The following is an 11756-nucleotide window of genomic DNA, read 5'->3' on the forward strand; positions in this document are numbered from 1 at the left end:
ACATGCTCTACTGACTAGCCAGCCAGGCTCCCCCATCCTGGGTTTGATACTCTAGCGTCTCCTTCTGGAAATTCTTAATAATTATTTTTAAAGCTTATTTATTTATTTTGAGAGAGAGAGAGAGAGAGAGAGAGAGAGAGAGAGAGAGAACGAGAAAAGAGGCAGACAGAGGGAGAGAGAGAATCCCAAGCAGGCTCAGCGCTGCCAGCACAGAGCCCAACGCAGGGCTCAATCCCATGAACTGTGAGATCACGATCTGAGCTGAAAATCAAGAGTCGGATGCTTAACCAACTGAGCCACCAGGAGCCCCAGTAACTTTTTAACAAGGGGCTCCGCATTTTCAGTTTACATGGGGCCTGAAGGTTCTGGTCCCAGTGACACTCACTGACACGATGCCCAAAGACTCGGGTCACCAGCATGGCGCTGAGGGGACATGCTGACCAGGAGGGCCACGCGGACAGCGCCAGCTGCCACTTCTGCTGGGTCCCCGATGGCCTACTGCCCTCTCTGCGCCCGCAGCAGCTCCCAGTGCCCAGGACGTGGGAGCACCCACTGGATTAGGGCATATGGGACTGGTATTCCAGCAGGTGTGGGGGGCAAGCTCCAGGGACACACGGGCCTGCCCCGCACGGCAGGCTTGAGCTCTGGTCTAGGGCTCCACAGCTTACTCCCCAGGAGCACTGAAGCAGCAACTCTGGGGGCTGTCTGCCAAGCTGTACCCTGGGCACAAGGCTGGACCTGTAGCTGTGCTCCATCCCACTGCTGACGGGACCAGGCACCGAGTCAGGATGACCAGTCAAATTCTGACCCCTGCACGCTGCTCACTGTTCTGCACTCCCGAGCCGGGACAGGACCAGGTGAGTGTTGCTGCTCAAGGGAGGCCGTGTGTCCCACACCTGTCCAGTGAGGACTCCAAATTCCTGGCGGTGTGGCTGTTCATTACTCACCCTGCTCCTCCGGTCACCCTCAACCAGCTCAAAACTCCAAGGTTTGCTCCCTGAGGCCCCCGGAGCTGTGCCTCCCCGCCCCCCCCCCCCCATCCCCGAGAGGAAACACTTGCCTGGAAGCAAGAGGTGGCTTTATTGAGGGGAAGACTAAGGTCCAGTGAAGGTGGGAAATCACAGGGAAAGGGAGACTGTACGCCTGAGGGGCCGGGGCAGTGCTGGGGCACCTGCCTTCAGAATCACACGTCCAGGTCAGACTGCAAGGTCTGTTGGCCATAAGTGCCGGTCTTGCGCTGCACGATGCCGGGGCTGAAGGCGGCCCCCAGCGGCCAGTGACGGACCACGTGCCTGTACGACTTGGCCAGGCAGTCAAAGTAATTGATGTTGAGTTTCCGGGCAATGTGACGGCCCAAATATTCCATTTGCTGTGGGAATGGGTGGCGGTGAGCTGTCACCTGGACTGAGAGGACCTGTCACCTCTCCACCAGCTGCCAGCACTAAAGTCTGGGCCAAGGACCACGTGGTATTCACACTCTGCCTGGGAGATGGCCCCATCTGAAGACCCTAAGCAGTGGCAGGCCTCCTATGGAACTGAGGAGGGAAGGGGCCCCAGGGTGGACTGGGGCAAGACCCACCTCATAGCGCTCTGACAGCTGCACCAGCACCAGCGGCTCCAGCTTGTGGCCGCATAGAACCAACTGGAAGAAGCACCTTCCATAAGCTGGAGAGGGGCAAGCGGCTCAGCCAGAGGCTCTAGGGGATAGCAGCTCCGGTGGGGAGAGAGCTGGGGGGGGGGGATGAGGGAGGGGAGAAGGGGCGCGCGCGCGTGTGTGTGTGTGTGTGTGTGTGTCTTTGAGGACCGTGGCGGGGGCGGGGGGGGGGGCAGTGGGCCGTCTAGCCAGCCCCGCCACACTCCCGGAGCTGTTTCTCTTGCACACCCTTCCCCCTGCCCACCGTCCGTGGCCGCGCCGGGCTTCACCGTCGGAGCTGAGCGCCAGGCGCACGTAGACTAGGTGCATGGGGCCCTGGCACACGGTGCGGCCCTGGACGGAGAAGTGGTACGTGCCACGCGTGTGGTTCAGCACCAGGCGGCGCCGCGGCAAAGACGAAATCATGAGCCACAGGCCGACGACCACGCCGCATGCGGGGAAGCCCCAAGTCTCCTGCTTCTGCACCTGCGGCAGCCACAGGGACCTGAGCAGCCCGGGGTTCCGGGGGCGGGGCACCGAGAGGTGAGTCCAGCCTCCCGGGAGGAAGGCGGTGGGGGGCGGGCCCAGGAGTTCAGACCTGGCTCACGAGGCCGAAGCTGACGAGGAGGAGGCAGACGACGAAGAGCAGTGTCCCCTTCCACAGCGTGTCCAGGTAGTACTCAAGCACGAAGACTGGGGGCGGCGCGGTGGCGGTGCGTGAGGACAGCCGGTCCCCGCTGGCAGCCGGCGGGGGTGGCGCCGGAGCTCCGCCCGGAGCAGCCGGCCCCGCGCAAACTGTATCGCCGCCAGCCCAGGGCTCGGCCCCGCCCCCGCCCCTTCCGACTCCAGGCCCCGCCCCCATGCAGATCCCGGGTCCAGGCCCGTCCCCTCCGCCGCCAACCCCGCCCGGGATTTTACGCCACCAGGTTCAGACGTTAGGCCCCCCGGCTCCCGCACCCGCCCTGCTCGGTTCCGGGTCCGCGCGCACCATTGGGCTGCTGTTGGATGAACGGGTAGAAGCTGTTGTTCTTAAGGCGCTTGGCCAGGTGGCGCTCGGTGCAGAACAGTCCTAGGGCCCAGAGCTGGAAGCGCTTGCCGCCGGAGGTGGTGGGCAGGCCGCCAACCCGGCCCTTGGGGGTCTGGGGTAGGCACAGAGGGTCAGCTGGGCTGCTAGGAGGTTGGCACCGCCCAGAGGCTCACAGTCGCCCTTCTACCTGGGAGAAGAAAGGCTCCAGGGCTGCGGTCCAGGAAGGAGCGGCTTTCAGATAAAGAGCAGAGGAGAGAGACACCAGGTGGTGGTGTAGGCTGGTGTAGGCTGGGCGAAGCCCGGGTTCTAGAAGTTCTGCACAGCGCGTTCTAGAAGGGGCTGTTCTGTTGACTGTCCCTTCTGCCGGGAGTCCTCGAGCCCGACCCTGAAGTGAGCGTGCTCTTCCCCGCCAGTCCCCACACCACCAGCGGCCCCCTGAGCAGCCCGGTTCACAATCCTCACCTGAAGGCAAGGTGGCTGGATGTCCCAGGCCTAAGCTGCAGGGATATCTGCAGGCAGGCGCCCCACACTGAACCCCATGGCTGAGTAGGGCCTCCCCCTTTCCACTGCCACTTCTGCCCAGGCAGAGCTTCAAGCACAACCATGGGCACAAACATATCTCAGTGTCCCTGAGAACAGGATACACACACCCGGTCCAAGACTCAAGCCCAGCAGTGAGTCAGCAAGGCACGAGCACACGCAGCCTCAGGAGCCCTGGCAGACCACCCCTCCCCCATGGCACAAGCTCCCCCCCCCCCCCCAGCCCTGAATGGTTCCTCAGGCACAGTGCCTGTCCTCTCAACCACACCCCAAGGACCACACAGAGCTCCTAAAAATGTTTTATTGTAACAAAACGTTCAAACGTGGCAACTGGAAAAGGGTGGAGGGCCGGCAGGCTGCCTGAGGGTCTGAGGTCTGGAACTGCCTAGCTGGAAGGAGGGGGGCCGGTGAGCAGCTGCTCCAGGCACCACTGGACTTCCTCCTGGCCTCGGTAGGCCCGCTTCAGGCCCCGGGGAAGGCAGCGGCAGGACTCCAGGTTGAGGTACAGCAGGCCCGGGCAGCTGCTGATCACAGAGCTGTGGGGCGGGGCAGGGCGGGCCATGGGGAGTTGAGCCACTGGCTCCAAAAGACCCAGGCCCTGGCAGGGCTCGGCCCGGGGAAGGAGCCCTCTCTGCCCATGCCACGACTGGCTTTGCCACCCCCAGCCACTGAGGCCCAAGCCCAGTACCCCCTTGGTGTCCCTAAGGTCAATCCTGAGCAGGGGCTTGGTCCGTATGCGCTCCCCTTTTGGATCCCTGAAGCTTGCAAACCAGGCTTGTCAGGGAGGCAAGCTGTACTGATTGCAAGGACCGAGGGAGGGGAGGCTGACCTGACTGTGCTCGGTGTGACCCGCGTGCCCCTGAGGTTGAGCGAGCACAAGGCTGGGTGTGAGGCCCCAGGCGTGACGGAGAAGGCGGCCAAGGCCTGCTCCAGGTCCTTCTCGCTGAAGCCCTGGCCACTCAGGTCCAGTTCCCGCAGAGCGTGGCACCATTTCTGGGTCAACAGATGGCTGCCCTCTTTGGCTAGAGTCAGCCGGTCTGACGTGCCATAAAGACCCAGGTGAAGCTGCTCCAGGTCTGGAGGTGAAGAGCAGCCGTGAGCTGTGGGGTGGGCAAGGGTACCCACACCCCTCCTGCCCAGAGAAAGCTGACCTTGACATGGCAGATCACGCAGGCCACCAGGTGTGATGCGGGCACAGCCGCGAAGATCCAGCAGGCGCAGGTTAGGGGAATCGTGGAGCAGGCGGCCCAGGGCTTCGTTGCTTACAAAGTTGCAGCTGGAGCCGGCGAGGCAGAGCTCCTCAAGACTGGGGAAGCCTGGGCCAGGAGTCACCACTCGCCCGGAAGGCTTGGGCAGCCACATCAAGTTCAGTAGCCGCAGCACCTGGAGCAAGGCCTAGGCTGCAGGTGGGGAGGGAGAGTGGCAGGTGGGAGAAGAGGGGCGTCAGGTACCTGCAGCTGGGGGCAGCCTTTCTGCAGGGCCTCGACAGGCAGCTGGAGAGGAGTGCTGTTGCGGTTGATGCCAGTGCTCACCTCCAGGACCCGGAGCTGGGGGCAGCAGCCGCCCTACAGAGGTGGAAGAGAACACACGGTCAGTGGCCTGGCTGACCTGGCTCAGCGTCTGGTTCTGCTCCTACCTGTCACCAACCTACCAGCAGCGCACCCAAGATGGCTGTCGTCTGGGAGCTGTAAGTCAGCCACAGCTTGCACATTCGGGGCCCTGCCTCCTCCAAGAAGCTCACCACGGCTGTAGACTCCACCTGGGAACCCAGCACATGGGGACCTGTCACCTCGGCCCAGGCTTCTTCAGGGCCCCTGGGGACATAGGGCTTACCATGGAGTGCTGTATATCCAGGCTGTGGAGCTGGGGGCAGGCTTTGGCTAGCATGACCAACGTATCAGGGGTCACACCGTGGCAATCAGAAAGCTTGAGGAAGGTGAGCCGAGGACAGGACTCGCTAACCAGCTGGGGAAGACAGAGCACCGGCAGAGATTGGGGGGGAAGGCACGCTGTGGTCCACAAAGGAAAGAAACCAGTGGCTGACACCAAACCCTCTTTGGTGACTCAACTATGATCTCCTTCCTGCCCATGCCAGGCCAACGTGGGTGCTCCCACTTCTAACACCTCTCTACTGAAACAAACAACAGGAAACGAGAACGGGGCAGGCCTCCCCATGGGGCAACATTGGGCTCCGTGTGCCTGACCCACTCCCTGGAAGTACTGGGCAACCCCAAAGTGTCATGACTGGTGCGTAGGGCAGTCCAGAGCTCTCACCTTCAACACAGGGTGTACCTGGGACTTCCAGTGGATGAGGGTCAGCCTCTGGAGCTGTGAAAACCTGGGCCGACAGCAGAGGCAGAGCTGCGTAGTATTCCCACGGTGCCCCTCTGTCGGCGCCCTCCCCACCCATCACTTTGGTATATGGAAACACGAAGGAGCTTGGGGCTTTGTACAAACCACAGAGATGAAACGAGGGCATAAAAGAAAAGAGGGAACGTCTCACCGATTGGGCATAAGCCACTCCAGAGAAGCGAGAAGCTTCTTCTCCGCCTTGGCTCCGCTCTTGGCGAGGCGGCCAGCCAACGGGGGCGACAGGGTCACGGTGTGCCAGAGCGCAGGCTGGGAGGCAGCTTCGTGCCAGCGGCGGCACACGCGTGCAGCCCTGGGAGAAAATCTCTGCTGAGGGGCTGGGCCTTTTGTAGCCGCCGCTGTGGGGTTTTCTGAGAGGAGTAACCTGTCCCATTTTATTCTCACAACGCTGCAGACACCTCGGCACAAAGACAGGCCCTCGGGGCTCAAACTGGACCCCGTGAGAGACTGTGCTCTCTCGTCTGCGTGTGTGAACGCTCAGATTGCTTCGCCCTCGGCCCCCCGCCTCAGCCACCCGCTCGGTGGGCAAGAGGTCAGCCTGAGCCATGCTGCTGCGCTCGATGGGCCTGGGGTACCTGCCGAGGAAGGGCATGGGCCCATCGGACGCCACCAGCAGCCCGAAAATCTGCAGCAAGATTTCCAGGGGGATGCGGTCGCCCCAGCCTGGGTCGGGCCCCTGCTGCGGCTCCGAAACCGGAGCAGGTCTGGGCCTAGCCTTGACCGCCGCGGCGCGGGACGCTGGGGGCACTGGCCGCTGAGTGCGGCGGGCTGCACGCCTCTGCACGCGAGTGCGGGCAGGCCCAGGGCCGGGCAGCACCAGGAGCATGCTGTCCGACTGCAGCAGATGGTAACCGGAGCCGCTCGGCGCCAGCCGGTCCCACCACCAGTCCTCCGCCGAGCGAGCCCGCACCCCGACCGGCCGTGCGCTCCGTACGCTGCGCGGGGGCCGCCGCCGAGCCCGCCGCGCCACGCCGGGAGCCATAGCTACCGGTCAAACTCCCGGACCGCCCCAGGGGAGCGGATGGGGCGGGGCCTGTGGCGGAACAGGCGAGGCCGCCGGGCGGGGGCGCAGCGTGCCCGCGTAAAGGCGGGGCCTGAGCCCCGGACCAATCCCCTCCGCGTCGGCTCAGCACCGACTTCCGGGGCGGGGCTTCCGGCGACAGGCCATGCCGGGGGCTGGCCCCCGCGGCTTCCTTCTCCCTCGCCGGGTGGGTTGGAGTTTTCGCTCCGTCCGGGCAGCGTTTCCCAGTCCCACCGGCTCTGGGTCGAGGCTGCGATCCTGGACCGGAGGCAGCGCCCTCGTAGCGTGGCGAGACGACTGGCTGTCGGGTCGGGGAGCGCGCAGGTGCTGGATCAGGAGGCGCACGCACCCCTGCGCACGGGCCGGCTCCTCGCCGCCCACCTGATGCAGAGAGGGGTGGCGCCGGGCCCGCCCCTCCTCGCCGCGCGGGTCTTGACTCCTGCGGTACTGGGTCTCGCTGAAGCCTCGGTCTCCCATTTGGGCGCAGAAGCCGCGGAGGTGTGCGCGGCGCCTAATGGGTGTCTCTGTCCCGGAGTCGTGTCCGTTTTGGAGTGAGGGTGGTGGTGTTCTGGGCTACTCAGACCCGCAGATCGGGTCTTTCTTTCTCCATCTTCCTCTGGGGCCGTTGGCGCTTTGGGCAGGCTTTCTGCTTCTCTGCTCGCACACCTAGCCGTGCTATTTGGCATGTTTGGCCCGTCTCATCCTCAGCCCCCACCCCCGGGCACCTTCCCGTTTTCCTGGTCTAGGCGGTCTGGTCCTCTTCAGAGTCCAGTTCTGCGTTTCTGGTCTGTGATCCCGAATACGGGTCTGCTAACTTTCAAGGTAGAAGAAGTCATCAGGTCCCAGAAGAACTGAAGCGTTGTGTTTGTTTGTTTGTTTGTTTGTTTTTTGTTTGGACCTAGGTGGGGAAAGAGGAGCAGGCTGTGACCCTGTCCTGTTCGGAAGGACCCAGCCTCGGGCTGAATGGCGGCACCTCCGCTGGGCCGTCTGGTATTGACCCACCTGCTGGTGGCCCTCTTTGGCATGGGTTCTTGGGCTGCCATCAACGGGATCTGGGTGGAGCTGCCTGTGGTGGTAAAAGACCTTCCTGAGGGTGAGTGGGAGTGTGCAGGAAAGTGGGGGGACATGTGCCAGGTGAGGTGGATTGCAGCTGCTCTTTGTCCCTGAGCATCTAGCCCCTGACGTGATCTCCCTTCCCTGCAGGTTGGAGCCTCCCGTCCTATCTCTCTGTGCTTGTAGCGCTGGGGAACCTGGGTCTGCTGGCGGTGACCCTGTGGAGACGGCTGGCTCCTGGCAAGAGCGAGCAGGCCCCCATCCAGGTGGTGCAGGCACTGAGCGTGGTGGGCACAGCCCTGCTGGCCCCACTGTGGCACCACGTGGCCCCAGTGGCAGGGCAGCTCCACTCTGTGGCCTTCCTAACACTGGCCTTGGTGCTGGCACTGGCCTGCTGTGCCTCTAACGTCACTTTCTTGCCCTTCTTGAGTCACCTCCCACCTCCCTTCTTGCGCTCTTTCTTCCTGGGTCAGGGCCTCAGTGCCCTGCTGCCCTGCGTGCTGGCCTTAGTGCAGGGTGTAGGCCACCTTGAATGTCTGCCAGCTCCCGACAGTGGCACCCTCTGGCTCCCCCACGACTTTCCGGAGCGTTTTCCCGCCAGCACCTTTTTCTGGATGCTGACCGCCCTTCTGGTCACTTCAGCTGCCGCCTTCCAGGGTCTTCTGCTGCTGTTGCCGTCGCCACCGTCTGTACCCACAGCAGGTCCAGAGTCTGACCTGCAGGTGAGAGCCCCCAGAGTGGAGGAGGAGGAGGAAGAGGAGGAGGAAGAGGCCTTGCCACTGCGGGAGTCACCGAGCCAAGCAACAGGCACCACTGCTAGCCCAGACCCTGAGGCCCACAGGCTGCTCCCTGTGCACAGAGCCTGCCTGCTGGGCCTGCTGGCCGTCACCAACGCACTGACCAATGGCGTGCTGCCTGCCGTGCAGAGTTTTTCCTGCTTGCCCTATGGGCGGCTGGCCTACCACTTGGCAGTGGTGCTGGGCAGTGCTGCCAACCCCCTCGCCTGCTTCCTGGCCATGGGCGTCCTGTGCAGGTACACGTGGATGCCCAGGCCGCTTAGGGTGGAGTTGAAGGATAGGGGCTGGGTCGTGGTGCAGCCAGCCCTGAGTTTCTGCTCCACCCCTGCAGGTCTCTGGCGGGGCTGGGAGGTCTCTCCATGCTGGGCATGCTCTTTGGGGCCTATCTGATGGCGCTGGCAATCCTGAGTCCTTGCCCACCCCTGGTGGGCACCTCCGCAGGAGTGGTCCTCGTGGTAAGTACGCTGGGACACTGAAGCAGAGAGGGTGGCAGTGGGGAGGGGGTTTGCCTTAGAGCAGCGAGCATCTCATGCTCAGCCTGCTGCCGTGTCCACCCTCCCAGGTGCTGTCTTGGGTGCTGTGTTTGGGCGTGTTCTCATACGTGAAGGTGGCCGCCAGCTCCCTGCTGCATGGTGGCGGCCGGCCGGCATTGCTGGCAGCTGGTGTGGCCATCCAGGTGGGCTCCCTGCTCGGTGCTGTCGCCATGTTCCCTCCCACCAGCATCTATCACGTGTTCCGCAGCGGGAAGGACTGTGTGGACCAGTGTGGTCCCTAAGCCTGAGCAGATGGGGACCTGACTTCAGGCTGGGATGCCACAACGCCCAAGCGCCCATGACCCAAGGAGGCCCTCTTCACACACGGGCACACTCACGGACACCTGTACACTCCACAGCAGACACTGGCCAGGGTGGGGACCACAGAACAGGCCCAGAGCCAGGGCCCAGCTAGAGCTTCGGACTTGGCCCAGGCCTGGAGCCTGTGTGGGATTTGCACAATAAATCGTTTCGTGGGTCAGAGTAGTGAACTTGTGTAGCACCTTTCTCTGTGCAGACCTCCACGGAGCTGGGGTGACTTGGACTGTCCATCGAGGCTGCGTCACCCCTGGCTGGCTGCTCTCCTAGATCCTGGGGTTGCGCCCTCTGAGCCCCAGACTCTTGCCCCCCTCCCTCCATTGCTCTTTGGAATTTCCGCAGAGAACAGGCTGTGGCGGTCAGAGGCAGTGTGACACCCACCCAACGTCAGTTCATCCGGGATCTGCAGCTGCGTGGCGAGGCCTCTCCCCAGCAGGGCCACTGTTCAGCAAACATGTCTGGGCTGTGTGCTGTGCTGAGCCAGCTGGGTGTGAGGGTCGGGCAGAACGGGCTGTCTTTTTGTGGCCTAGCAATCGTAGTGTCTGTTCCTTTGCGGGAGCATCCTGCCAGGGGCTTCTCGCCAGGTGCAGGCACAGAGGGGCTCAGTGAGTGGGGCTTAGAAGAGACTGGGGTGTGAGGCTTCAGCCAGTCTTGGGATCCTTCCGGTCAGAAGCATCGCTCCTTTTCCTGAGCCACAAGTCTTTAGTTTCTAGCTCCTTGTGTGATCAAACCTGTAGACGTTCCAAACTCTTTATTCAGACAGACAGGCAGCAGCTACCTTTTTCCCGGGGTTCTGGTAAATGGCCCCTGCCCCTGAGCAGCCTACATCTGCCGCAGTGCTGGGACAATGGTCCGGGTCTGTGCTTGCCTCACGTCCACAGGGAGCAGAGCCGTAGCCCTTACCGCAGCCTGTGGCGGGCTGCGTCGTTCTCCTGCACAGAGGGCTGCAGGGAAGCCAGGCAAGAGGGCCGCAAGGGTTCAGGAGAGGAAGCTGCAATGAACAAGGGCCGGGGCTTCTGGCCCCTCCTCTTGGCTGCCTAGGCCAGCGGGAAGCAGAGACCCATGGGGGACACAGGCTCCACAGGGGAGGCAGGATGCCTGAGCTGTGATCCGGCGTGACTGGTGTGGAATTGAGATCCTATTCTCCCAGACAAGGGGTCTCATTTCTGCAGCAAGGAACCCATAGCTGCAAGGACCTCACCGGATGACTGTGGGGGCTGGGAATAGCGGCTCCTGCTCCTGCTGACCCAGCCTCTTCCCACGATTGTTCTGGTTTCCGCATGTCCCTTCTACACTTCAGAAGCTGCCTGTCCTTGACTTGGCCTGCATGTGGGCTTTTGAAGGCTCCTTATTCTCCCCGCCTTAACAGGACCAGCTGAGCAGGAAGGAGGGAAGGACCCCCAGGCCCTAACCACTGGAGCCTCTGGTCTGGGGTCGCATCAAGTATCGGGTGGAGTCAGGCTCCCAAGTAGCTCAGACACAGCTCAGTGCTGAGGACAGGAGGCCACCTGCCAGGCCTCAGCCTCCTGGGATGCTGAGAGCCTAGAAAAAAGGCAGGGGCAGGGGGTTTCATGTGGCTGTTTGCCTTTGGGAGTGGGGGCTGGCAGGTGGCGTGCGAGCTGCAGAAGTGCCTTTGGTGGTTGTCAGTGGAGAGATTCTGAGGGAGGAGGATGAGGGCATGGGGGGGGGGGGTGGCGGGGGCGGGTAGCCACGCGCCTCGGCACAGCCTCTGCCCTCAGACCCATTAGCACTCTCCCCGGCCCACCTTGGGACTGAAGCTTGTGGAGCTGCCTCCCAGTTCCGTCCTGCCCTCTCTTCCATCAGGAGATGATCAGAGGTATTGGCAAGAGCCTCCCGTCTGCCCACGTGTGCCTTTGTTCTAGCTGTACCAGGCCAGAGGGCGGCAAAGGAGGAAGGCTGTGTGGGACATGCACGGTCTCCTGGAGAGGGGGGGCAGGTGGCCCTGAGCCTGAGGCCAGGGCTGGAGGTAGACAATTTGAGGAAGCCACTGCCCTTAGAAGCCTCAAGGGCCTTCCTGTTAGCGCCTCGTGGGAAGTAACTAGGGGAGGGAGATGCCGAAGAGCCAAGTGCTCGAGAGCTGCCACGGCACACTCTCCCTACTTGAAGCTGGTCGCCAGGGTGCCCACGCCTCCAGCTGGACAGCAGGTAGCCAGCCACTCAGGCTCACAGCCCTGCCCAAAGGCTTTCTCAAACTCAGGGCTGGGGGAATTTGAAGGAGACCCAGAGGGGAGGCAGTGGCTGAGGCAGGACCTTTGGTGCCTGGCTGTCCCCAGAGGGCACTCCTGGGCAGGAACGAGGCCTGAGCCTCAGGGCCACTGTTGCCTGTGCCACCACCGGCAGCAGGCTCCTTGGTTCCTCAGAACCTGCCCCGTGCAGCCCCCTCTCCCAGGCGTGTGGCCACTGCACCTGAGACAGAGCTCGGGAGTGTCCGGATAGGCCTCGC

General features: G+C 63.0%; 3 protein-coding genes across 9 annotated transcripts; 1 reads left to right on the forward strand and 2 right to left on the reverse strand.

Annotated features, from left to right (window-relative positions):
• Window positions 1-1061: 1061 nt before the first annotated feature.
• On the reverse strand, window positions 1062-3397 carry TMEM249 (transmembrane protein 249). Its single transcript, XM_042972903.1, has 7 exons — window positions 3374-3397; window positions 2848-3321; window positions 2622-2772; window positions 2232-2326; window positions 1924-2119; window positions 1580-1665; window positions 1062-1369 (listed from the first exon to the last, which is right to left on the reverse strand). Exons 1-7 carry the CDS (start codon window positions 3395-3397, stop codon window positions 1184-1186), a joined length of 1212 nt encoding a protein of 403 aa, XP_042828837.1. The 3' UTR covers window positions 1062-1183.
• Window positions 3398-3487: 90 nt separating this feature from the next.
• On the reverse strand, window positions 3488-6568 carry FBXL6 (F-box and leucine rich repeat protein 6). Of its 4 annotated transcripts, none has more exons than XM_007091551.2 (9): window positions 6146-6568; window positions 5704-5862; window positions 5475-5538; window positions 5034-5165; window positions 4852-4959; window positions 4652-4765; window positions 4352-4583; window positions 4030-4276; window positions 3488-3736 (listed from the first exon to the last, which is right to left on the reverse strand). In XM_007091551.2, the coding sequence occupies exons 1-9, from the start codon at window positions 6550-6552 to the stop codon at window positions 3586-3588; spliced, it is 1614 nt and encodes a 537-aa protein (XP_007091613.2). In that variant the 5' UTR covers window positions 6553-6568; the 3' UTR covers window positions 3488-3585. The 4 variants fall into 4 exon arrangements, with proteins under 4 accessions (XP_007091613.2, XP_042829451.1, XP_042829450.1 ...); XM_042973517.1 differs by having other exon boundaries at window positions 4352-4595; XM_042973516.1 differs by lacking the exon at window positions 5475-5538 and having other exon boundaries at window positions 5704-6568.
• A 146-nt stretch (window positions 6569-6714) lies between these two features.
• Window positions 6715-9460, forward strand: SLC52A2 (solute carrier family 52 member 2). 4 transcript variants are annotated; one of them, XM_042973506.1, is made up of 5 exons: window positions 6715-6778; window positions 7494-7684; window positions 7795-8677; window positions 8773-8896; window positions 9004-9460. In XM_042973506.1, exons 2-5 carry the CDS (start codon window positions 7555-7557, stop codon window positions 9214-9216), a joined length of 1350 nt encoding a protein of 449 aa, XP_042829440.1. In that variant the 5' UTR covers window positions 6715-6778; window positions 7494-7554; the 3' UTR covers window positions 9217-9460. The 4 variants fall into 4 exon arrangements, with proteins under 4 accessions (XP_042829440.1, XP_007091580.1, XP_007091581.1 ...); XM_007091518.2 differs by having other exon boundaries at window positions 6722-7089; XM_007091519.2 differs by having other exon boundaries at window positions 6722-6915.
• Window positions 9461-11756: the final 2296 nt, after the last annotated feature.

Source organism: Panthera tigris, chromosome F2 (genome assembly GCF_018350195.1).
Source record: "Panthera tigris isolate Pti1 chromosome F2, P.tigris_Pti1_mat1.1, whole genome shotgun sequence".
Classification (NCBI taxonomy): domain Eukaryota; kingdom Metazoa; phylum Chordata; class Mammalia; order Carnivora; family Felidae; genus Panthera; species Panthera tigris.

What these genes read in the sequence shown, in the direction of transcription:
- SLC52A2 (XM_042973506.1), top strand. Translation starts at nt 7,555, where the DNA reads ATGGCGGCACCTCCGCTGGGCCGTCTGGTATTGACCCACCTGCTGGTG. An exon ending in GGTAAAAGACCTTCCTGAGG is followed by an intron (nt 7,685 to 7,794) that starts GTGAGTGGGAGT and finishes CCTTCCCTGCAG; the next exon opens with GTTGGAGCCTCCCGTCCTAT. An exon ending in GCCATGGGCGTCCTGTGCAG is followed by an intron (nt 8,678 to 8,772) that starts GTACACGTGGAT and finishes CCACCCCTGCAG; the next exon opens with GTCTCTGGCGGGGCTGGGAG.
- FBXL6 (XM_042973515.1), bottom strand. Translation starts at nt 6,552, where the DNA reads ATGGCTCCCGGCGTGGCGCGGCGGGCTCGGCGGCGGCCCCCGCGCAGC. An exon ending in AAGGCTGCCCCCAGCTGCAG is followed by an intron (nt 4,596 to 4,651) that starts GTACCTGACGCC and finishes CCTGCAGCCTAG; the next exon opens with GCCTTGCTCCAGGTGCTGCG. An exon ending in GTCACACCGAGCACAGTCAG is followed by an intron (nt 3,737 to 4,029) that starts GTCAGCCTCCCC and finishes CCCGCCCCACAG; the next exon opens with CTCTGTGATCAGCAGCTGCC.
- TMEM249 (XM_042972903.1), bottom strand. Translation starts at nt 3,397, where the DNA reads ATGGGGGAGGGGTGGTCTGCCAGG. An exon ending in GCTTCGGCCTCGTGAGCCAG is followed by an intron (nt 2,120 to 2,231) that starts GTCTGAACTCCT and finishes TGGCTGCCGCAG; the next exon opens with GTGCAGAAGCAGGAGACTTG. An exon ending in AGCTGTCAGAGCGCTATGAG is followed by an intron (nt 1,370 to 1,579) that starts GTGGGTCTTGCC and finishes CCATTCCCACAG; the next exon opens with CAAATGGAATATTTGGGCCG.